At 40.2% G+C, this 26,776-nt stretch overlaps 1 protein-coding gene across 10 annotated transcripts in view; it reads left to right on the forward strand.

Moving 5' to 3' along the window:
• kcnma1a (potassium large conductance calcium-activated channel, subfamily M, alpha member 1a) overlaps positions 1-26,776 on the forward strand; it is a 131,185-nt gene that overhangs the window by 8,555 nt on the left and 95,854 nt on the right. For all 10 annotated transcript variants that reach the window (XM_035663310.1, XM_035663313.1, XM_035663314.1 and 7 more), the window contains exon 2: positions 25,019-25,186. In XM_035663310.1, the coding sequence (XP_035519203.1) occupies positions 25,019-25,186 (168 nt within the window). The remainder of the gene's footprint in view (positions 1-25,018; positions 25,187-26,776) is intronic.

A 26,776-nucleotide genomic window follows, 5' to 3' on the forward strand; every position in this document is an offset into this window, starting at 1 on the left:
TTTTATTTTTATTTTAAAAACCTTTTTAGTTTTAACAGGTAGTTAAGCTGTAGATTAAGAAGAACTGTTATTGTCCTTTGTAGTGCATATGGGCCTTACTTTGTCTTTTGCAGCTTAATTTTCATGCTAATTTACATTTCTAAAATCTGCAAATCTTTGTGTTTTTGCAGAGAGTCGGATTTTAGAGGCATTCATATCTGATTGAATTGTTCAGTGTTGCTTAAGAGTCTATATGCATATGCAATGTTGTGTATTGTTTTATACTGCTGAGATTCTGTCACCATCTTAGACATAAGGCTCTGTTTTCAAGCTGTATAGTCAGATTTAAATTTCAGGTTTGCCATGTAGGAGTCTTAAAATACCAGAACTGTCCCATGTTTCAGTGCCACGTCATGGAATCACAGCAACCAGACAGACCAATTCTTGCACAGCCCTGGGACTAGTCTTTTCTGGTGCTGATTATCAGGCAGAGCCAGCCATCTCCTACTCTCTGCCCCTCATCTTAGCTCCACTCCCCTCAGCCCACTATCCACCCTCAGAAATCAGGGAAGCCAGTGGAGCACTGATATGTGGACATCAAAACATGGTTAGTGTTATAATTGGCGCTTTGAGCTGTGTGCACTGATGCTTGGCGAGAGAGATGGAGACAGAGAGAGAGAGATAGAGGGATGTGTGTAGAGGACACGGCAGTGACCTTCAAAGATCTCAGCAGGCAGTGTGTCTGCTTCCTATTTAGAGATCAGCTCTCTCTCTTACCAGCGTACATGGCTCTGCAAAGCTGGCCCTGTGGGTGAACATACAAGCACATACCAAGAAGGATACAAAAGTGTAAGGATTACACGTCACCGCAGCCACTGCACTCAGCAACCTATCTCAATTAACCCCCAAGGGGGCTAGGCTAATATGCTAATTGTCATTCTTCTAGCAGGCTGACAGCAGGCTTAGATTTACCTCTGTGTGCCAGCATTGTGCCTTCATAGCCACCATGCTACAATACTAAGATAGCACTCCATTTGGCAGCATCCCAGTTAGTGTCTATTAGTTAAGTGAGCACTGGATACTAATAAAATAGAATGTTTTTTATGGGGAAATACAAGTCGAGTTGACAGTGAAGGGCAGCCTACAAGCTGATCCCTGTTCAGCCAAAGTGAGCGGGCCTGCTACACAATGATTTTACCTCTTGACTTCTTCTGACATTTTCCAGAGTGGCTGCGCAGAATGAATAGCCCAGCTGTCAATTACGGCCTTGTTTGATGCTTGCAAAAGTGAAATCCCAGAAGGTGCTGTCTAACTCAGGTTCCGTGTGCTGCCCGGCATTGCTCTGAAAGCTGTGAAATGTATCTAGACGTGAACCAAGCAAGGCAAGCGAGGCCAATTTCAGAGTGACATGAGCTTTGTAAGATGATGTGCCTAGTGTTGAGTCCCGAATGACAGCACATGTAGACATCATGTACAGATGATGCACAGAGTGCAATGGTTCATTGCTGTATGCCTCATTAAAGATCGATGATAATGTAGAGCTGTCTTGCTTCTCTCTGACAGCCTGTGCCATTGAGATTAAGCAATGCTTTAATTGGTCAGTAGTTGTAAGACGTAGGTTGCCTTGCTGCCCTCCTGGGGACCATTTAGACGGTAGTTATTTTCAATCTGTATTAATAATAGGGCTGCTTACACGATATGGTAAAAGGAAATATTAGTGAGATTATTTTGACAGCGATTGCAAGATGGTTCATGATTAGTATGAATGATCATTTTTGCAAGACAATTTTCAACTATTAAAATCATGATGGTGTGACATTTGTCTGTTCCTGTTTTTTTTTTTTACATCTGAATAACACAATTTGTAGGCTAGGGCATCTCTGCAGCATTGCACTACTTGATTATGCTGCTGTTTTGTCACACATTTTACCTTTAATAGTCATTACTACTCACTGTGTTGTTTTCTTTACCATTGTCAATCAGGATTCACACTCTGGATGCTTCTGGATAGTTTGTGGTCTGTGTTGAAATGTGTGGTTCAATTATGATGTTGACCAGGGGAGCAGAAGGGATTAGTTCTAATATTCAGACGTAATGCTGTCTATGGTGTTCATCTGAGACATGGAATCCATTGGCCACAGTGACACACAGCAGTTGTGCTCCATCTCTGTGTTTTGGCAGGATGTATTAAACGTAATGGTCATTGGCCTCAGCTATTCTGCACAAGTGAAGATTTTCAGCACCATGGAGAGCTCAGGAAGGGAGACTCAGCAAGGCTTGTCATTCACATGTACAGTACAAGTGGCTATGTTGATGCTATTAAATACTGTGGTAGATAGACATTTAATATCTTTGTCTAAAAATATGGCACCTTATAGAGCCTAATATAAAAATACAAATGGCAAAAAGTAAGCTGGGTTCCAAAAATGGGGCACTTTAAAATGATTACATCTAGTATTTCCAGAAAGAAAATTTCCATATAAATGAACTTTTAGTTACACACTATTCAGGTTCCTTTATTTAAACTAAATGAATGGGAAGGGAAGATTATTTATTTACTTTTTGGACATTAGTCATTCTGTAGCAATGCACTTAGAGATATATTTGACATATTTGACTCGACACAACTCAGATCAATCTCATTTCACAGTACAGCTCCCAGCTCTTCAACTAATGCTCAGGGAATGAACAATGAGTCGGAGTCACCATGTCTCAAAAGCAGGGTTTAATTGGTTGCATAGAAATTTAGTTTCGCACAATGATAAGGTGTGCACTGGCCGAAGATCAAAGTAAGCTTTTTCTTCCTGCCATATGCACAGTATATTGTCAGGGCTTGAAACAACACAGCATTCTTTGTATTTTTTCTTGAAATCCAGTGTACAAGAGTGCAATCATTCTGAGCAAAAAAAATAATTGTATTTTTAAACTAAAACTAAATAAACTGACACACGAGTCAATAGTCCTGCAAGTGCAAGTGTTGCACATAACAAACACAATAGTGCTATTCTTAGACGCTTGCCAGCAGTGGGGCTAAAAATTTAAAGTTTGTCATAACAGTGGAGCTAAAGGAAAGGGCTTATCCCCTTGGGAGTATTTGCTCAGCAAATTTCATGGCAAACTGCTTATTAGATTATGCATATTAGATTACATTATGTGCAAAGTTGACATTTTGGCCTAAGGGGTGCCGCTGGGAGGAAGCTCACGAGTGTTCAGAATTGACAGGGTCCATTCTTTGGGGAGCATAAATGCACTCAGTAAATGTCATGGATATAAAATGTCTTGTGTCACTAGAAAGTTTTGCTTGCAGAAATCAAGCATCCAAAACATAATGATGTCACAGATTTAAGATTATGAGCCCAAATACAACAATCAGAGAAAATCTTTCCATCCTGTGTGAGTTTCAAAAGAAATAAGCCAGAAATGCCTTTTGCCCCACCAGAAAAAATACTTGGACCAACTCCAGAAAGGTGAGATTTATGTATGTTTTAAGTTTTATAAGAGAATAGCTTCATAGATAGATAGATAGATAGATGGATAGATGTGTTATAATAATATAAGCATACCAAATTGTCAGTCTGACTCTAGACGCTATCCTAATCACTGGCCTAATAACATGGTGGACATTTTGATACGTCATATCAGGAAAAGCACAAGTGTAATTAATAACATTAGTAATGGCTGCATTCTATTTAAATTGACCAGTTCCAGATCTTTGGTATTGTGCATGCTGGCTCACTGTTGGCTTACTGGGACAGATAATTAATGTTATTTGTTCCACCTGTGCCTTTATTGCCGTGACAAGTCAAATTGTTTGCCGGGAAAAAGGCCAACCACAGAACAGCTGATCCACTGTTGGAGATGGAAACAGAAAACATGTTGGGGATTATTATTGTTGATAACTTTGTTTTTATATTTATACTATGTACCTTTCCATGTTGTTGCATTGGTGGACCTCAAATCAGGACCATCTTATATTTGGATCAAAATTGTATAATTGATTGCCTATCATTAATTAGTAAGATTGGCAAATATGTATTAATCTGACTTGCAAATAGTAACAGAGTCATTACTGAAGCCTGACAGCAAGGCTCATTTTCAGCAGCGAAAGGTGGCTTGTTAAACAGTAACATTAAAAGGATAAGGGTGTAATGTGTCTTCCCTGTGGGACAGGGCTGAGAGATTTTGAATAAAAGCATTTTTGCCGACAGGAGTGGTCAGAATGAGTGGGTTGGCACATCTGCAGGAACAGGCAGTAATGGTCGGAAATCTTGAGGGAGTGGGTGGGTTTGGAAGAACTACAGTATCCCACGCAGACCATTAATTAAAGGGGCATTAAGCATCAGAAACACACTTGTCAGTGCATTTGTTATGTCTTGACAAAATAAAAAAATAAAAAAATCCTTCTCTAGAATCATTGCTGTTTAGAAATGATGACGGCCAATAACAGTAACATAATTTGGTGACATGATTGGATTTTCCAAGAAAGAAAAATGTATGAAGTTCGGCTTTTGATCAGTATCAAATATTTAAGTTGAATGTATGTAAGGATTTTGAGATTTCAGGTTTGCTAAGTAAATGTGAGTGATGGCAATTACTTCAGACACTTTGGGGCAGCCTTACCCTGCCCCAGAGCTATAATCCTTAAGATTCTGTGACAGCTCCTTGTTCCATCGCTCCCTGCAATATTTAAAAGTGATCTGCTGCTTAGACATGACAAAAAAAAGTTGTCTTATTTGCATATTTCATAATCGACTGTTGTCGGCCCTAACCTCAGTGGTTCCTGTGACTCCTTCACAATAAAAGCCCCCCCATGTTTCACCAGCTGAACAGTTTCAATGTGACGCAGCAGGTTGGTTTGCATTACCAGTAACAGTAACAGCTCTGAAAAGGATGCAGGAGCGTGAACATTAAACAGTGAGACTGATATCAATGAGATAAAACTACAAACAGTATATATATTGTATTTTTCTTTTTACAATTTTACATTATTCATCAGCTTCTATAGCCTTGCGATGCCTCCCATTATAGCTTATCTTGTGCATCTCTGGTAATCATAAGTACTTAAGAACCTGTTTCTCTAATTTACGTGATTTATTGATATTCTTGATTAAGTGAGTTATTGTGATGGTCAGTATTGATGGACAGAGGCTGTCCTGTTCTCTGATCTCGTAAGGGGCCTGGAACAGGACACCGCTAAGCTTAGCAGCTTCTCTGCTGCACATTGTCTCCAGTGAACACGATGAAACAGAAGTATGCTGGCAAGTTTTCAGAAAGCCACAGGCTTTCACTTCCGTCAATCCTCTTTATTTCCCCCCTTTGTTGATTTTGTATCCTTTGTTTTCCCTGTTGTTTGTTGTTAGTATTTTCCCTCTGTTTACATCTTTTCTTTTCCCCTTGCCCTCTCCCTTTCTCCTATCCCAAAGCATCTTCATCTGTCATTGTCCTTCAGGTCTCCCCAAAGGAGCCATGGTCTGAGAATTTGGTGACCAGGCAAGACTGGTCTCTGCTGGGAAGCCCTTGTTGTTCATTTGGCCCCTCTACCCTAAGGGATATAAACACAGAGGGACAGATGATAAGTGATATCACAGATGACATGTGGAAACCTAGCATTGTTAAAACACTGGAAAAGACTTGTCTTCAACAGTCACTCAGAATTAGAGAGCTTGACAAGAAAGGGTTGAAGGGGAGAAGGATGGACAGCAGGAAGGGAGTAAATGGAGGCATCTGAGGGGCTATCTGTTTTTGACAATTTATGAGGACATTAATTGCAGTTCTCTTGTCATTTGATGGTCATCTACTTCCCCTTTATGAAATTGACCCCTGTTTAAAGGGATCAGAAATGGAAAACTGCGACCTGAGCCTAACTAGAGAAGGAGCCTTTCACCTGTCTTAAAAGGGGTCAGGGTCAAAGTTGACAGGGGTCCCAGGAGAAATTAGCCGTCTGCACGTTCTCACGTGACAGCACAGTGAACGCAACAAAGGCGGGGTGCCTTTTGAGGTGAAACCCAACCTATTCAAGCTGCACTGCTGCTGTTTCCTCTTCCTGTGGGACTAGCCCTGGCCTGCTAACATGGCTGCTCTTTAATTACTCTGACACGCAGCCTCTGACCATCACTGCCATGCTCCCTGTCGATCAAAGCAACCCATTCTTGGCAAGGTGTGCGTGTGGGTGTGAGAAATACAGGGTTTATGCAATTTAAAAATGCATGCTAGGCGATAAGAACAAAGACAAAGACACTCAAGTCGGGAAATACATCTCCTTGTTATAAATAGATAAAGAGGACCTTACTTAGCCTTGTTCAGCCTTCCAGAGTCCATTTCCACACTCACTCCAATAACACAAAGAAAGGACGCTTCTTTGCAGCTATTGTCGATAAGGGCATGATGCATGCAAAAGCCTTTCATTAACGCAAACATTATGAATTCATCAGTCTCCTCAGATGTCTTGACTTTTCATCTGTCTTTGTTAGAGGATTGAAATATGGAGAGGAGACATGGAACAGCAGTGGGAAACCAGTGGGCAGAATGGCAGTGGCTGTGATATATAGAGATTGCAGTGCATAATGTGATTTACTGCTGTCTCAGGGCCAGCCTTGGCCCTGCTGTTTTTATTCACACATACAGCGCACACACAGGCACCCCCCTGCCACACACACACACAAATCCACACACCATTAAAAGCATTAGGAGTCTGACATTTAGGCTGTGCATGCCACACAGGTGGTGGTTTGCTTCTCTGTGCAACTTCTGTGTCTCAGTACGCATACATAGAGGCAAGGCAGGGCCGTTTGAAAGGAATGGCTGCTGGACACAAGTAAACTGGGGCTCTAGACTTTGTTTTGACAGTTGTAAGGGAAAATTTCAACATTTTGGAAAATATGCTTATTGACTTTCTTGCAAACTCTTCTAAAGAGTTACATGAGATAATTGATACCACTCTCATGTCTGTATGGTACATATGAAGCTACCGCTAGCAACTGGCTAGAGAGGGGAAACGGGAAAACGGACTGGCTCTGTCCAAAAGTAACAAAATCCACCTTTCAGCACCTCTAAAGCTCAATAATTAACATGTATCTCAGTTGTTTAATCCGTACAAAAACCGAAGTATTAAAGAAATCGTCGCCATTTATGGGGGCTTATGTGCCAGACTGTTTCTTGATCTGGACCAGTTGCCCAGCAACCAGCGGAGACTCCAGGAGATTTCTGGTCCTGAAATTTTATCAGTGCATCCCAAAACATTATTTTTAACGTAAATTTAATATTACTGGCTATAAAAGCTTTAGCTTACATGGCACAGTGCCACTCGTGGACCGTATGTTTCCCTCCACTTGCATACAGTGTGCTACATATATTATCGTAACTGAATCATGGTAGTACTTTATTCCCTCTATGTGGCCTTCTTTCTGTTGTAAAGCGGCAGTGGCCTCGAGGTTGCAAGTTCCAAGTGGAGCAGGGGTCATTTATTGTGATACAGTGAAAATAGTAACCCTGCCACGTTAGAAGGCTTACCCAATATAAAGTGGTTTGTAGGTCTAATAAATTAACTGCTTTTGATGTGAAATGTAAACATTTCCAACTAACTGTTGTTACATGCCAGAAAGGCATAATTCTATATGTAAATGCACCTCTACACGTGCATCTATATTCCTTAAACCCCGTTAGCCTTCTGGAATTTGAAAGTGAAGGAGAAACAAGTCAATTAACTTTTTCCGACCTAAGGGTTTGGTGCTCAGAAGTCGTCCCTGTCTGTGTCAACAGTGTTCGGAGGCAAATTGCATTTTTTGTTTTGCCATTCCAATTACTAGCGGGGATAGATGCTTTCTGTCCTCCCCTCTGTTCTGGGAAAACAAAACAACACAGAACAGCTGGGAGCTCCCTCTGGTTTTAAAGGTGACTCTACTCTTGTTTGTACCAGATATCGTTAAACGAGGAAATGGCTGAAAATGAAATTTTTTATCAACTCTGTTTCATTGTATTACTGTTATGGTCTCTTTTTGTGCTAATTACATAATGATATATTTATGTACGTCATTATGCCGCATGAATGGTAATCATTAAGTCTTTACACAGACATTTCCCATTAGTTATGGATTGTGATGATTATGTCCTTTAAATTATATTGAGGAAATGTCTTATCTTTACTACAGCACTAAAGTGTGCTGCATTGGTAGAACATCATAATATAATGTAGTGTCACTACAAATATTGCATTTAATGGCTTGCACAGAACTCCTTCCTGTGGGATATATATAATACAGCTGAGGTGCTACAGGTGGAATCCCGCATGAATAATGGAGATGCCAGTGTGTTGTTCATTTGTTGTGTGGACACAGATACTGTAGCTGCATTATTGATGGGGCCAAGACTTAGCTGGGAGGTGGCATTCTTTACCCTGATATTCATAAATCAATAACAAAAAATCCCACAAGCTGTTTTTCACAATATACAGCGCATTATACATTTACAGCACTCTTGATCTTAGGGCCACGATATTTACTCTTGGTTGTTTTCCGAGCCTTGTCACTTGTGTATCGCTAAAAAATACTTTTGTTGCAACAAGTAAATTAGATTGGGTTCAGGAAATAATATAAACTGTATCTTGCCTTGTCATGTGGCTCATATGACTTGTCTAGTTTCGTGGCTGGAGAGCAGAGGAGGAGAGGGCCTTTGTCCCCACTAGCAGGAAATGATCTCAAACACTGGGGCATTCTACGAACAACCATGCAATCAGTGCTGTCTCCTGCAACTACCCAGCAAAACTTGGCCCTAATCCTGCTTTAATAGTAAACAACAGCTGTAGGGCACCCCTGCGTGCTCTGATGAGAAAGGGAAAGAAATAACCTCAATGTTACTTTTTACTAGTGTCCTGTACACACATTCAAATATGTCTCCTACTTCTTTCTCACATGTGCGCAGGTTATTAGAATAATAAATATTATATAATAAATATTTAGGGATTTTGTTTTTTGATCTACAATGTATACTGCGCGTTAAAATGAATCATGTCTACTGTAACTACATTTTATGAACAATCTCTTTGTAGCATCACATTCTAGTGAGCCCATTACTCTTTCTGATAAACTATATTACTACTCTGAACACTGCTATATGTAATAGTACAAGCACAAGAAAAAGTGTCTTTATAGCACCCCGATTCTGTGCAGAGCCATTTACCCTGCACACACAAATACACATTTACACATGCTAGACAGAGAGAGCCAGGGGTGTTTGGTTTCTTTCCTTTTGCGTAATGTTTTTTCAGGCATACTGGAGTCTTCTCAGTCTGTCATTGTTGAACTGGGTTTAAAATAGACAGGGGTATTTGAAGGCAGCTTAGTTGCAACTGCAACACACGTGATTGAATTAGAGTGCTGTCAGTTGGGTCCATTATAGAGATCCCTTGGATATTTTCCATCAGCAAGTTGGTCGTGAGAGTGTCTCCTGTTACGCTATTTTTCTTGGAGTGTTTAGCTACGCTATGCTGATCGATTGGCACATGCAACCTCACAATTTACTAAAGCATGCTATTTGAAACAAAAGTCTCCAGTAATGGGTTTGATGAAATGCAATTGGAGACCACAATTATTATACATCTAGTGGATATTGTGCACAATAGTGTTTGATTGTGCCCTACAGGAGCATTTTCAAGCAGGTCATGATTTGTGAAAAGCTCAGGACTAAATTTTGACTGACAGCAAGTTTAAGAGATCAACAACTGAAAGACCCTAAGCATGAATGACACAGCATGTGAAGCATGTGATGGGTCTATATTGGCTCAAAAGGCGTAGCACACATTGGCTACTCGTGGTGGTATGTTCATATGAAAGCTCACTATGTATTGTGGCATTCTTAAGTTACCCTAGCACAGCTTTATCCTTGTCATTGAGGTTTCCTTGAGACTTGGCTGCTGTTGGTGACATTAGACCAATGCAGGAGAATATATGTCTTGTAAAGCCCAGGCCGCGAGGATTGAGTGTGTACCAAGGTTGCACTTGGACTATTTTTCACCCTCCACTGAGCTAAAAATAACGTGATGGTATTTTAGTATTTTGCCACCTGCATTATTAGAACACCCTTCCTTTGACTACCGCTACACCTTTAATATGGAAATAAAAGATTAGAAACGTGTATCCTTCACATTTTTAGTTTTTTATATGTATTTGTGTTAAAAATGTGTATCTAGGCTTGGACATGTTTTTTTTTGCGTATCTGCATGTGAAATTATGTCATTAACCTAGTTTATTCTTCACACAATCCGTCCTCTCTGTATTTCTATGTTCCTGTGCTTAAATCAGTGTCCAGCCATTTGTTTCATTCTTGGCACAGATCTTACACTTGTAGTACTGTGAAGCCAACTGCTAAGCTGCTTTGTGCTGCCGTGATTTCCCGATAATTTCTTGAATGGCAAAATGTCTCTTTATTTTAATTGTTGATCAGCTTACAAGAATATTTGTGTTAGTTTCAGAAACACTGGCTGTGGTCCATGCTAATCAGCACCAACTATGGGTTAAACCTTATAAATGTCATTCAACTTGTCTGTTAACACACAAATCCAGATTCACGCATATAGAGAAAAACAAAAAAACAAAAAGGATCAGGAGTTCGCTATGCATGGGCTCATGCAGAGATGGAAGTCTTTAAATGTCATTCCATTTTACTTCATTTACACAGTTAAAATGTTCATTCATTTCCGTACCCACTTATAGGTATTCTGGGTCAAGGAATGCAGATTGGCTTATTTGCTGGGAGGTGGTGAAACATTGTGGACGGGCTGACTATATGACACATGCTGTGCATTTACGTGCTACTATAATGTGATAATAACAAGATTAAAGCTATTCCCTGACTATTGCTGCTGTCATGTAGACTCCTTACCCTGATTATTTTAAGGTTGAAATTGGAGCAAACATAATCTTATCAACAGACCTATGGTGCATTACTTATCTTTTGAATTAAGGTCCTGTGGTGTTATAGGGTAGTTTCTGTCCGTGCTTTGATTCTGTGCATGCACCAGGAAAAAAAAAACCTTTTATGTTTTGAGGCAACCACAAAATAGCTTTCATGTTATCTTCAACAGGGGAAGTAACAGAACTTGTGTTGAGGTATTCTGCAAATACATTAATAAGAAAACAGATTTTCTGCTGTGGTGCTAAAAAGATGTTTTGCTTTCACACATGGTGATTATTGAACAAATTATGTAAATGTGGTCAATGCAAACCACGTAAACTGTAGCTTAATTGCATCTTAATTCACAGTCATAAGGTGCTGTTAATCTCTGCTGACAAACAAAGCGATGTGGATTTAGTGTACATATTTAATTTGACGTTAGGGCCAAGAAAAGTAAATTAACTCAAAATAGCACTGACTGGCTTTTTTTTGTTTCATGTAATTAAGACCTAAGCAAGTCTTAACATCTGCTACTTTTCAAACTGTTAAGTAATCAGAAAAGTGAATTATTAAATTTTTTTGGATTACTCCACACAATCATGTGTTGACTCTGGCTACATCTCTCCCACATGCGTCTTGAATTACATATCCTCCTGTCTTTCTCTCTCCCCCTGCCTCTGTTTTTTTTCTTCCTGTTGCTCTGCTTCTGTCCCTCTCTCTACCCCCGTCCTCCAAACCTCCCCTCCCACACACTGTCTCACACACCTACTGTCTGCCCGCCAGGTCTCTGTTGCTAGGCGACAAGCGATGAACGATGGACTGCTCTTATGAGAGCGACGTTTGTCCGTCATGATCTTATACTTGCCTCTGCTGCATGCACGTACAATAGCTTTCTCTTGATGAAGTTGTAACAGCTTTCTATGGAGAGAGATCAGTGCCATTTGTGTATTTAAATTGCATATGTTTTTATTTTTGATGTTTGTATTAATTAAACAGCTTTCAAAATTTAATTGAATACATTTGCAAGCCTATATTTTAAAATGGATGTGGTGGCAAGGCAATTTACTGGAATAAATACTGAATCCAACATAAAATCACATTGCAGTCAGAGCCAGTGTGAAAACTGAAATGACTACTCAACAAAGGTTTTTTCTCCCCCTAATACCAGTAATTCAGTATAAAGACATATTCTTAAATTGCAATAACTTCTGGTGTTTATTTGTTCAGGATATTACCAATTTGAATCAAATATTTCTAAACCATTTTTTGGTGCAAAATAGAAAATGCTATTTTTTTTGATTATTTTGGAGAGTATCATTATGCACAGAAACTGATATAATATTAAAACTTCCACTTCCATTTTGTAATCTGAAGCTGCTGCTGAACATGCTTGAACCGCTGCAGCACCCTCCCCATGCCTCCCTGCCACCTTCTCATGTTACCAAGCTGCAAATTTCCCTGTTGCTTCATCCCTTTTGATTAGTCCCTTGGGTTCTTACAGCTTTTATTTTGACAAATGAGCCTGGTGCTAAGCGCTAAAAAGCACTTACAACAATATTGATTAACAGTGGCTATTAGCTAGTGAAGACGAGAGGAAGACCTTCTTACAGTAAACCTTCACTGGCCGTCAGGAGCCTGTTAAATAAATGCTCTAAGGCTGGGGATTAGTGTTGCAGATTTCCTCACCACTGCATTTGAAGAGAAGCTCATGAGCTGGAGGTTACTTCATTGCAACAGGCATAATGCATCTAGATGAGTAGATTACTGAGGCTATCTCTCTTAGCTTTCTCAAAACCCAGATGAAGTGGTAATGTAAACTGTCATCATTATGACATAACACACATTGTGTCATAAAACCTTTGCACAGATGTTTACTTGACAGAAAAGAGGAATAACTGTATATATTTGCAACCACTATTATATCTTAAGCTCTGTTTAGGGATGTCAAGCTTCGTAATGACTGCTCTCCCTTGTCCACACACATCAAAACAGCACAGAGGAGTACATCATTGTAGTTGTCATCTGCAAGGACAGCAAGTGATTGTCTGTAAATGAAGAGCAATGAAGAGTTCTAGCCTCCTCATGATTAATCACTCACACTCTCTCTCTCTCACACACACATACACATGCACACACACACAGATACACTCCTCCCTTGGTTCTGGCATTGTTGCTTCAGTGTAATTTCATAAAGTAAAGCACCCTCTTATACAAATGCAGCCATAACGCATTCTGTGTGTCACCCCCAGTGACTTGTCCTTGGGTTCGTACAGAGCTGCAGTGATCAAGTGCACACTGTGTGGACAGTAGAGGAGAGCTGATTCAGTCTTCACATCATCCCATGTGAAAGCTGTTGCCAACTCTCACTCTAACACACCCTGACAACACTTTTTATTTTTGTGCTGAAATTTCAGTGTTGTTTATTTGAGCTCAACAGTGCAGCCCGTAGGGTCAAATTGCTGACTCTGGGGAGGTGGTTTTCACCACCCATACCCGCACAAACCACCCCGACATCACAGCGCCATCATAGGGATTGCCTCCCTCAACCTCAGGCGAAAGGCAATCCTGCAGTACTTCCTGTCAGCTTCTCAAATCCCAAACCTGTTACAAACACAACAACAACGCCACTAACAGGAACAGGCAGATCACAGCCGAGACCAGAGCTGAATCTCGTCTTACACTGAACACAAACAAACAACATGGATACAGAGTTCTTCCTCTGAGCTCCGAGTGCCTTGTCTGTGGAAGTTTTGTTCTACAATAAAAATCCTTTGATTTGGTAAAGCACCATGCAGACAGATAGAGACAGAGAGAGGATGCCTCAATCCTCCCCGGCAGCCCACTTTACACTTGACATCACATAGAGGCTTAATGCTGTGCAATACGGTCCAGTGTTCCTCCGAAGGCAATGACCTTTCCTATAAACACACAGATTGGTTTGCGCTGCCATCTTGCATAATTACAATGGTTCTCTGTACGCTTGAGAACGTGTGTACGCACTTGCTGCAATGTTTCATCCAGACTCCAGTTCCTCTTAATGGATCTTGTTAGCGGAGGTCAAAGTCCTCTCTCTCTAGGGTGACAGTAAAGAAACACAACCTTCCCTGTGGAACACATTGGGGGCCTTGGTGTTGGCTGATAGGAGAACACAAGCCATAACAATCCCCTGCATGCCCTCTTCCCATGCCTCTTCCTAACTCCAGGGTTAAAACATGCAAATTCTGTATGAAGGAAGCTGATTTATTTTCCCCAGTGGGAGGTGTGAGATCTAAATTTAAAATGATTAAATGGGCCTAGAGTTAGAAAATCATTTGCTTTTTTTTTTTGCACACATTTGTTAGCCTCTGAGCTGTTCTCAAATCAAGGGCAAGTCTCTGAATCATTAGGCTCAGATGACTGCCTTTTTTACAGCCTTTAACAATAACATTTCCCGAATAACATTGTTGACCCCTATATTGTGTAATGCAATTGGTGGACAGAATCGACACATTCTCAGAAATTGGAAGAATTTAAATCCTGCTTTGTTTAATGCTTCTCATTAGCCAAATTAGTCTTTTTTTGCATTCAAACTGTTTTTGTATAATTAGCAAACCATTAACCAGGCGAACTGCTGATTAAAATTCACACCCATACCTCTTTTGCAATTGTTCCACATCAAACTTGTGGCTTAAGCTTGTCTCAATAAATTCACGTAGTCCTGTGCCCTGGCTGGCATCAGCGAGAGTTTTGAGAGCATTATTGCACCAGGAGAAGATAAAGGTAATGAGACCTGTCTCTCAAGCAGGGAGAGAATAATCTCCTTGGTCTCTTCAGGCTTCTCTTAAGCCGGTGGAGTGGAGCGAAGTGGAAAAGACAGGAGAGGAGAGAGCAAAAAGAAACGGAGAGGGACTAAGGAGAAAGTAAAGGAGATGGCAATGGAGGTATAAGAGCAGAAAAGGAGAATGGGAAGATAGAGGGCTATGTGGTTATGCCAGTTTACCTCAGCGGTTGAATTATGGTCAGCCAGCTGTGTCTGTGTATAATATTAATTTGATTGGTTGATAAGATTAAAAGAGGTTAACCAATGTGAAAGCTCTGAAGATACCAGTGGAAGATAAAGGCCCATTGTGTAAATAATGTAGTAGTAGTAGTAGTATTAATTGTCAGAAGGCATCATACAGGAAGATACATTATCCACAACTTGCCTTTGATTTTTGTATCTTTGTGAAACTAAGTTTATCAAAAACATTGTTTGGACAAAGTATTTGCTCATTTGCTAGCTTGTGCGTTGTAGCTTGGTGCGTTGAAAGACTGTGCTCATACTTACTCATTCATATCTTTGCATGGACTGCAATACTCTGTGTCCCATCATGCAACGTCTCCCACTCATCTGTTGTTACACATTTTCTGAAGTGACTGATTCATTAAATAACAGAGTTGTTTTCTTACTTACAAACAACACCAACTCAAATTTATTGTGTGCTTGAATTTATTTAGTAGTATTCATTTGCAGTGACAGATTCAAAAACCACAAAGCTGTACTATCTATTGTTCCACTAAACCTGTGTTGTGTTGCATTTGCAGACTCATATTGCATCAAGAAAGAATATAAACTCTTTCCCGAATGAGAGTAATTGATATATATAAAACATAAAAATAATTTTACCTGTTGTGGTCCTAGGCTGTTTGTTGACTGATTTCAAGACACTTGAAATGTATCTAAAAATGGATCTGCCAGTCATGTCTGGATGTTGCTCTTTATAGAGTGGGGCTCATTGATCAGTGCAGGTTAGACAGCAGGGAGCCAATTAGGGCAATAGCTATCATCTTGGTTGTTTTCCACTCTTGGAAAACACCTAAACAGCCTGTTCTGCAGAACTCCCGATTCCATTCGTCTGTTGTTCGCTGAGTTGCTTATTGACAGAGAACTCTTCGTCTGTCTGTATTTAGGTGGAAAGCTCATTAAAGTGTTCTGAGAGCAATAGGAGATTAGGTGACTGCTTGATAAGATTGTTGCTGTGGCTGTTGCTGCTGTTGTTATTCTCTATGCTCTTTAAATTCATAGAAGAAACAAGACCTTCGAGAAGAAAGCCTCGCGCTTTCCAATTGTTAACAGGGTCCAGGAAACTTTGTTCGCAGAACTCAAAAATTTCCCATTAAAAAAACTATTAATATGATAGAATATGGAAATAACTGAACTTGGTAACTTGGTTCTGGCATTAAATAAAATAGAATAATCTTCTTAGATTAATTATAAATGATTAAAATATATAATGTTAGCAGTACCTCCACAGATGATTATTACTTAAGTTGAAAATCTATCCTTCTTTAACTAATTCAAGTTTTTTTAATATGAATAAAATCTTAAATAGCGTATTTGTCAACTTAATTAATATCACATGTAAGTCTTTCATCATATTTTTCTTCTTGTATGCTTTGATATATTGAAGCATATGAAATATTGGATGTAACAAGAAATAAGGCTTCCAGAACATTACATGGTGTGGATTAAATGTTAATTAAAATGTTGTAGCCCACATGCATAACCTATAGAGGCTGATTCTGTTCGTGCGCAGGGCATTAACCTTTTTTATTTTAATTTCCAGGATTGAGGAATCGGTCAGTTTGACATCATCAAAGAATAACAGAATTCTTAAGCGCATTACTTCAGGTCACTGTGTCAATTGTAATTTTATGTGTGGCAGAAGAGCAGGTTTGTCTTTTATAGGCAATTAAACATTTAAATTGACTTAATAGTAAATTAATAAGCAAATTATTTAATAGTTTAAAGAGTGACATAGTTCAATGGCTTCTGAAATGGCAAAAGTGCTATCGAAGACTAGTCAAGGTCAAAGACAAAGAAAGTCAGTCACAGTAATCTACCAAGAAACAGAAGTAATGTGCCCACTAATGGCAGGGAAGAAAGCTGAGCAGCTAGCAAACATGGATATAAACAATGATGTTTTCAAAATACTACATAAAAGTAGTTTTTTATACTTTTAGTATTCTGATTCACACATGCAGTTTAAATGTAAACAGGATGTATGTAAGCTTCACAGGGTACCTTTAACCTTTTTCGTATTTCAGTCTATGAACATGATTAAAATGTACTGAGACAAGAAACAAGATCAGTCTCAGGAACAAATTTTAGCTTCAACCTTTAAGAATGTAAAATGACTGTAGGAAGTAGTCTGCAGCTCCTGAAAGGAGTCCGATGCTGTTGTTTTTTCTGCGTCTATCCGACTAATGAAAAATGGGTCGACTAAGGCTCTTGTCATCAGCTACTGGTTTACTTGACTATTAGGGGGCAGCCCTAAATATATCGTAGTATATCTCAAGAATATCTCACCTGCGGCCCTTTGCTGCGTGTCATCCCCACTCTCTCTACCCCCCTTTCCTGTCTATCTTCGGCTGTCCCTATCAAATAAAGGCAATAAAAAGGCCAAAAAACCAAACTTTTGGCCTTTGATATTATTATTATATATACTACTTTTTTTTATATGGGTTGAATTGTTGCTTTATTATAAAAAATGGACCTGAGCCTTGTTTTTGGCTCTGTTAGTGCAGTGATGGCAGCTGCAGAGTGTTCCTGCCCTGCTTGGAATGGAGTTCTGTTTGGAGAGGGAGATATGAGTTCTGCCACAGGCTCCGGCATGCGTTTAGAAGCGTCCAGACAGGCTGTGAGCTCGGATGCACACTATTACCCCCTGATTCATAGGTGTTGTAAGTGATGCCGACACAAACCAAGGCCCAGATGAAATAGAAATCAATCATTGCATTTAATACACGCATATATATATATATATATTATATATATATTATTATATATGTATATATATATATATATATATACACACACAGACACACAAAATTGTCTAGTGCCCTTGAACGAATGAAAGTCCCGTCTGTTGGAGCAATAACCGAAGATAGAGTCAGCCTTCAAGGTATAGCTGAACAGATGGTGGTTGGTCGTTCTAAGCAGCAAGAACGTCACAAGAACAACGTCATATTGAGGAATGTCACAGTAGCATTTAGTACAAGCATGACAGACAATTACTTCAATGAAGGCTTTATTTTATACATTTGGAACATTAAACGTATCTGATGATTCTGATGTCTAAATGCTTTAGGACCTTGTTTGGGCATTTTTAAGGGTGCTTCTCTTAAATACTCCACATGTATATTCATCTGGTAACACCCATACACATGCACGTTGGGCTTTTGTTCAAAATGGTGGAAATTAGCCTTAGGTGATTGTGCCACTGCTATTGCACGATAAAGGCGGATGTCATTCGAGCATGTTGTGTTTTTTCGTTCCACCTACTTTCTGATAGGATAAAATTGTATGTAACCCCCTCTGGAAAAATATTGTAGGTTAAAGTCTGGAATACATCTTGGTTATTTATGTTACTGTATCTTCTCATTATACAAAAAATGAAATACTTTCTGCAGATAAAGTATGCAAACTGTGATTTCTGTCCTTGGTGCAATAACCACTGATTTTAAATTCCTCTCAGAAATCACATTGGAGTGCATTTGTCTGGTTTATTAAATTGACCAATTTGAAGCTTTTTACTTCAAGTCAGATCTCTTTTGCATAGAAAACAAGAACGTGAGCCTGTGTGTATCACCATAGTAACAAGTCATCCCTAGATTGATAAAAGTATATATATATAGAATGTCTGTGTGTGTGTGTGGTTTCCCCTACACAGTCATTTGTTCAATTTGCGCTCCTCCATCTACATTAGAGTAATTATGTTGTCTCTTATTTGTTTGTCTGAGGCCATAAATCTTTCTAATGTCCGGTTTCCGTGGTGATTACAGGGGCAATTATCTGTGCTTGCAGTCGAATACAGTTGAAGCAAAGATCAGCAGAAGGGGCAACAAGCGTTTTGTCAGATGCGGAGAGCCTGACTGACGTCTGCTCACCTTGTTCACTGTGAATTATTAGGCTTCACAGACAGGAGCAGAGGTGCTTGTTGGGTGCAAATTCCAGTGATGTGGTATCAGCCATTTCTCTGGGTTTCTAAGAGTAATGGAGAGCTCAAAGAAAATTATGATATTGATTTTTGAGGTCTTAAACTGCTGTGGTGCCATTTATTGCTCAGCCACGTAGTGAACTAAGTGAAACCTGCAATTAGTGTTATTTGGTTTGTTCTCCTGACTGTTAAAGCTCCTAAAGCTTTCAGCTGCCAAACAACTGTGTCTAAAGGGAATAGAGATGCAGTCATACATTAGCTCATCTTCTCTGCTCTTTAGCTAACCTTTTTACACAAATGTTCCGATGAAAAACATCATTTCTTTTATTATATAGCCTACATTTTAAGCATGCCCTCATTTAAGCCACTGGCCGTCTATTATCTGCTGACATTAAGATGATAAAACTCAAAGACGTTACAGATGACAAGTGCTGACCTTTCAATCTCCTACAATTCACTGCAATGTCTATTTTTATCCCGGACCACTGGGGCTTGAAATGTTGTATCAATGGAAGAGGTGCAGTACAGCATTATGAATCAACAAGACACTACATTCAAGTTTTTCCATCATTCTCGTGTCTTTATTCTGTCCTCTTTTGTTTGAGCAGAGGGATGTGAAAGAAGGTACGTTTTAGACAGCATTGGCTGCCAGGCTTACATTACGCCTTTTCATATTACTGTCTTATTGGTTCTCTTCACTAGCTGAGGAGACGTCACAATTGAGATAAAAAGCTTACTTGGACTGCAGCCATTTTGAGGAATAAGTTTCTGTCCTGTTGTGAGAATGTGTCTGCTGTCCACTGGAGTTGCAGAGAGATGTAAACCCTTTGGCTTGTCTTCCTGTTTGCCGACATTGTGGATGTCATCTATTTAGTTCAGTGTCCACAAATCGTCTAATCCTACTCTGGCCTGCAGAGCTCAATAGGCCTGGCAGAGAGGGGCAGCACAAGGCTAATGTGATTCTGGAGATGGACAACATTTTCAATGACACTGATAGCTTTGGTATCCTCAGTGAGACCAAAGATCAAACTGTGATGTTGTATTTTTCAGTCATTGGATAGTCTGAATTTGATTTACCTCATACTTGTGGTTTCTTGGTCTGCAATGCTGAAAGGAGTGCTTTTCTAAAAAATATTTTGCACCCCTGAACATAAACCTCAGCACATAAGAACGTTTCATAGCTTCTGAATAACTCAACATTTCATTGTCATTTCTCTAAAATGGATTTACTCTTTGGCCAATGTGTTCAGCATCCACTATGCCACATGTGCAGATTTGCTCTGCATGAACAGCATCACATTAGAGTGGTGATATGAAAAGTGTGTTGATAGTGGTGATATGTATGGGTGCCTTCCTGAGCAGATTGCATTCTAGGCTGTACCTGTGTAATCCCTAAATCAAACACATTGCAGCCTAGGTAAGCCCTTAACCTCTGTATCAACAGATTTTGGCCCATTGAGTCCCATCATATTAAATCAGGATGCTCCTCTTTTGCACTTTAATCTCTTTGTTTTGCGGTAATGTATTAGGAAACACAAGTTATGAGTTTCACGGGTATAAAATAATCTGATCATAATAACTGTAACTGTGGGGATTTCTCTGTTACTGAAGTCACATTACCCTGTACCATTTAGCCCCCTTAGTTCTATATGGTTCAGTAGGCATGACCTATACACAGAAATAACAGCTTTCCCCCCACATGGTGGTCAGATTCAGCCTTGCACCTGCGTATGTGCGCACGTGCATTAGTATGTGAAGAGGCACCTTTTTCTTCCTCCCTCTTCCTTTTTTGCTGTGACCCAGTGTAGGTCTGTAACCCAGGGACACAGGGTAACTGTACCGGCATTAAAATAGCAAACAGGAGGAACAGAGCATGTTATGAGATTCACTAGTTTCACGTCTCCCTGGGTTATACTATAAATAGCCTCACACACTGGAATAGAGTTTTCCCCAGCGATGCGGACGAAAGCCAGAGGAACAGCTGCGCTTAAGCCAAGTCCTGTTAGATCAGCGCAGTCACATGGGCATGTTTCTGTCTCTCTCTCCTGTCTTTTCTTCCTGTCTTGCTCTCCGTCTCTGGTCCCACACTCTGACTTCCCATTTATCTTGTTGCTAATCTGTCCTGCTGTCTGTCTTTTACCTAGTTGTTTATCTCGCTGTCTTGCAGTATCTTTGTCTCTCTGTCACTGTCTTCCCCCTCTCTGTCTGTCTGTCCTGTGTTTCCTGTCTCTCTTGATGTCTCTTGATTTGTGTCTTTCTGTCATTATCTCTGCCTCCCTTGCTTCATTGTTCTGTCATTCTATCTTCTTTCCTCCCTCTGACTTTTTGTTTGAGTGGGTGTCCTTTGTCCCTCATAGTCTCTGTCTCTTTGTCCCTGTCCTGTATTCTAACTCTGTCAGTCCCTCTCTTTGCCTTTTTTTCCCTGTGTCATGTTTTATCTGTCTTTTTCTTTTTCTCATTATTACCAGGCCTCCCCTGTGTACTCTCTTAATTGGTACAATCCTAATATTAACAGTGTTCATCTGTCTTGTTATAAAAATATTTCTTGAAGAAGGAAGATGAACTACATACATTTTTTAAATAGAAATTTTAGCACACATTACATCAACAGTTTTCATATGAATGACTCTATAGTGTCTATAATATTGTAAAAGAGTAGAATGAACCCTGAAATCTTGTCAATGCTGTATGGCATTCCCTATATCACATTTGTATTTTTAACAGCAGGTGTTTAATACTACAGCAAAAGCTCTGTGATTGTAACCATTTCATGTTGTGCAGTTTTTCACACAACAGCAGGACACGGTAAAGTTGTTTACCTCGCTGAGGAGTTTGACGTGTTGAGTCTGTTGCCTCATCTTCATCTTCATCTTCATCATTTTTGTTTGATTACCCTCTGCAATATTTAAAACTGATCAACTGACAAACAATGCTGGAATGACCGTTATTTGGTGTTGTAGAAACATTTTTGATGAACAATCGTTGTTGGTGCTAATCTTAGTGACAAATACATACACACAACCCAATACATGGGATTAAATCTGACCTGTGGCCCTTTGCTGCGTGTCATCCCCCACACTCTCTGGCATACAAAAACACAAAACATTTAAAAAAAACAAAAAAAAAAACTACTTAATGCTGACAGTGTGTTGGAGTCCAATGCCTTCTTTGGTATGACTTCATTCTCCTATGTATACTTTGACATGTATATATCTAAAAAATGTTGTTATAAATACATTTATAGAGTCCTGCTACTCCCTCTCCTCCTCTCTGTCTTTGCCTGTCTCCCTCTCAGTTTGACATCACAGGTGTGTATATATAGCCAGCAGATGGATTCTCCCATGACAGGCTGCTTCAGTGGCTCTCTCTCCCTCTGCTCAGGCCCACCGCCGGCCACTCAAATGAACTAGAAGCAATTCCTTGTTTACATTGTCTCTTCCGATCTGCCCAACCATCAGTTTATGACTTCATCCATTATTCATGTGTTTCCCTCCACCACACACATGCTCACATGCACACAGTAAAACATCACTGCTGCTGAATGTGTTCTCATAGCCTCCATGTTCAGGTGTGTACCAGTGAGAGTTGCTATTCCCAGATCATTCATGTAGGTCTACAAACATTATCTGAAAACTAATACAAAATAATAAAATCAAAGTCTTCTTTATATTTTGAACAACCCTTGTCTAACTATGTTAGTCTATGTTATTTGTCTTTAATAAAAAAAACAAAAACTAATTCATGAAGACGTTTGATGTTGACGCAGCACTAGCAAACCTCAGTCAGTTAGCAGTATTTACCACAAAGTTGCTGTGGCAGGATTTATGTCGGAAGGCATTTATGGCATGCTCGAAAACAAACCCAGTAGAAACAGTAGCAAGAACAGCTAGAAACAGGCAGTGCTACTGTGAGACATTGGCTTGCATGACATACAGTAGTTGTAGTGTGATGTGGTGTGTTCTTACGGTGGTATATGTGTGTGGAGTGTGAGGTTGGTGGGGCCCTCTGGCTAAGAAGTAACTTCTGAGCACAGACTAGCACATACTATGCCACCACAACATGCCTGAAATGCTATCGAGCAGGCAGACAGCCAATCAGAGTGAAACCTTAGACATCCCTGTGCATGGTGACCTGCATGCACACACACTTTGCTAAGTATTTGCAGCATGTGACAGGCGGGACGCATGCTGACTACGTAGTCAAGGGAGTACTGAAGAAGTATGGACATGGGGTGGTGGGTGGTTGGTGGTTGGGAGTTTAAGAGAAGACAGAATCATTAGCTTGCTTATTCAGTTAGATATACATAGTTAAGTATTTCGTGATTTGAGCTTAAAATTTAAAATATTCCAAAATTTCAGAAGGTCAGTCAGCTTCCAGTAATGGTAGCTGTCATTTATAATCAGGTACTGATTTAGTGTGACTTTCAAGACTAAATGCCACAAATCACACTCATGATGGGTACTGTAAAAGTTTGTGATACTCCTAACACTAAGCTATTTAATGAGTATATGAAGTATAAGTAACTGAATTATCCACTGCAGTACTGAGAGGCCCAACGGCAGGAGCAGATAATGATCTTATGACTAAGTCAGGCTTTTTTAGGGCCAGTTTATTGGCATTGTTATGGGGTTGGAATCAAATTAGGAAAATGGCAGCTGTGTCCATGCCATATCATTATGAAATGTAATCCAATTTGACCAGACAATCCTCTTGAAATGGACAGAGCACTCTCTTGGGCTCATCTGTAATAGCACTGCTCTTTAGCACTGCAGAAATACTCAAGTTGCAGTCTGGTTTGTTTTTGTGATTTGCATGTGGGCACATACAATATTGGTCACCCCAGTGGTTGCTTGGTCTTTGGTTGCATCTCTTTATTGTCCCACACTGTCCCGGAATGTGTCGGGTGTAACAACAAAAAACAAACTCGCTGTGAATGCTTTTTTCATTTACGTCATCATCTTTGGATGTTATGGGGTCATCCAAACAAACTGTTGCAGTACTGGAAACCAAATTTCACTTTGTTGACATAGCACATAATCTGTTTTGATGGCTACTTGTCGGCTGTCACTGTGAGGAGGGACATTGTAAAGGGCTGCATGTATACCCTGCAGTAATACGAGCCTGACTCTTTGGAAAGGAGCAATGGGCCGCCATCAAGAGGGTTGAAAGTTATTGCAATTCCAGGGATTCTCAGTGGACGCCATTTGCTGGGCCTAACCCCATGGTTTTATGAGGCAGAGTGTGACACACACAAAACTTTACTCTGTGTCTTTGGGCATGTGTGTGTAATGCATAAACATTTTGGAATTTGATGCCTCAGAGGCTGTAAAACACAGTGAAATCTACTCATTCCCCGTTCTACCAGAAGGATAGTAAAGCTGAGTGCCTGCTTGTGTCAAATCAGGAGTGAATGGCTGGAGAGGAACAGCTGCATGCAGTGACTGTGCCAAGCAAAGCATGTCAATGAACTGCCATGCAACTGTGCTCACTCAGTCGGACACAAGAAGGAACATTCAAAGGCCTGCATGAGAGCAAGAGTCTTAGTCTCTCTACCCGGAGGAACAATTAACTTAAAGAGCCATATGTGCAATCGGCAAGGGTGACTACACATACATTCTGTCATTATCTAACACACATGCACTGAAACGTATTCAGACACACATATTTAACATATAGCAGATGGATGCCATCATGGCGTTTTTTTGCCCTCAGAGGTTGTAGCTTGTCATGAATGTGGATGTCTTGCGCCCGGGACACATTCTACCTCTACCTGCTGGCGACCTTGCTGAACTGCATTTAAAAAAAATGAATATATATATATTTTCATGTCTGACATATTCTACAGATATTAGACATTGAAACCGTAGTGACACACTGAATCTCTATATGACGCCGTGCTCCTCACATGGACTTTTTAAGTGCTCTAACCTGTTAACATGGACGCAGTCTGCAATGTAACAAGGATATTAGTTTGCACCACGTGCTGATAGAGAAATTTGTTTCTGTTTGTTCTTTTTATTCAACACACTTTGGTTTTCCTAGGGGTCTTGACGCCTGCCCATGTTTTTTTAACGTCATTTCAAGTTTGTGCCTTTTAATTCTCCCCTAGTTTCTCCTCATCCCTAAAGCAGGCCATTTTTCTTTTATTTTTATCTTCAATATGCTCCATTTCAGATTATTATTTTTTCTTTCAGGAGGCTCAGAAGGTGAACAACCCCGCCAACAATCAGGCAGCAGACAGACCAAAGGGTGCTGATGAGAAGACGGAAGAGGTCCCAGCCAGCGAGGTGGGATGGATGACTTCCGTCAAAGACTGGGCCGGTGTGATGATCTCCGCTCAGACACTCACTGGCAGAGTCCTGGTAGGTTTTCCTTGGATACAAATGTCTCAATTCCCAAATTCAAACTCAATTCCATCAGCACTTTTTTGACACTAATCATTTGCTCAACCCACAATTTATGTGCAATTAAGTGCATTAGTTTTGTCTTTCTGCGGGCAAGCAGATTGCAACTGGTTTTCACACCCAAGTTGGCTTCGAGATTAATCCACTGTATAATCCACTGCCATGTACACATTTACTCACCTGTTTCATACAGGTCCCACTGGAGACATACTGTAGTGCAATTAATTTGATCCCCACAGATATTAGCAGATACTCAGTCCTTACTGAATCTCAGTTGGTTATTTGGCTGGCACTGTCCAGCCTCCTTTCTGCTGCAATAGCCTATGTGTGGCACGCTGTAACTCTCTGCTGTGCCTCGGCCAGCTGAACCGATGAGAGTGTGTGTGTGTGTGTGTGTGTATTTGTGTACGTGGGTGTGCGCGCACATGCTTGTGCGTGTGTCTGGGAGATTTATTTGTCAAGTACGAGAGGTAGCATATGTGGGGTTTGTGCAGTAGGTAAGAGGCTGTCACTGTGGCTTTTCTCTTGGTATGAATTACAGTCCCTCTCCCCTGCTGACCCTCCTTTCTTTAGCTTCATCCCTCACTCTGCCTCCAGCACTAGATAACTCTTTGCCAAAATCCTGGTATATCTGCAGTGTTAATCTCCTCTGTACTGTGCTGCTTCATTATTAAAATTAAAAACTGCCTTTCTGTCAGCAGTATTTCTTATGTTCTCCTCTGAGTTTAGCAAGATGTCTGCCACTTAGCTCCACTGAATGGCAGACAGTAAGCTATGAGGATCGTTCTGCCTATAACTGCTACCCTGGCTTGATTGTGAAAAGACTTCACAATGTCTCATTAGAGCTAGAGCCCATTCAAGGTAAACCTCATTATTTCCATGCTGGATAAAATGCACTAGAGTGAAATGACCCTGACATTAGCTTCTCTGTCAGTTTTGGTGACTTTCTCATTGCAGTACCATATTGAGGGTGTCTGTATCAGCTGCTACTTTTATAACAGACATTAGGGGGTGGTTTGTGCAAGAAGATGCATAGAGTGGGCTTACGGTGTGTTTATATTTATACATTGCGTAAGTGTACCTGTCACCTTTGTAGATAAAAAAAAAAGAAATCTTTTTTATTTCTTTCTTAACAGTAGTGTAGCTTTCCTTTTATACCTTAACTTGCAACAGAGCATCAACATTGCTATGTCTGTCTTGCACATCAACTGTGCATCCGTGGACTGAATGAAGCAGCAGTGGGAGTCAGGAGTGAGATGCATCCAAACTAAAATACTAACACTGTCATTGTTAATGTTTGCTGGAATGTGACAGTTTCTTCACGCCTGGTGAGAGTAGTCAGGAGTTGAGAAGGATTCAGGCCTTTCATGGTGAAGAAGATGAAGAATCCTGAAGGGAGCTGTCAATTTACTAAATGAGCCTCTCTTTCATCACTTCCCCACTCACACAGCTCCGCTGGCATGGACACAGCTCCCTCTTGCTTTCATCTTCTGCTCTGACTGAGCGCTTCCAATCTGCCCTGTATGTATGTATGCATGTGTGTGCGTG

The sequence above is a fragment of the Morone saxatilis genome, unplaced genomic scaffold (genome assembly GCF_004916995.1).
Source record: "Morone saxatilis isolate NCDOM2014 unplaced genomic scaffold, NCSU_SB_2.0 Contig19, whole genome shotgun sequence".
Lineage (NCBI taxonomy): Eukaryota > Metazoa > Chordata > Actinopteri > Moronidae > Morone > Morone saxatilis.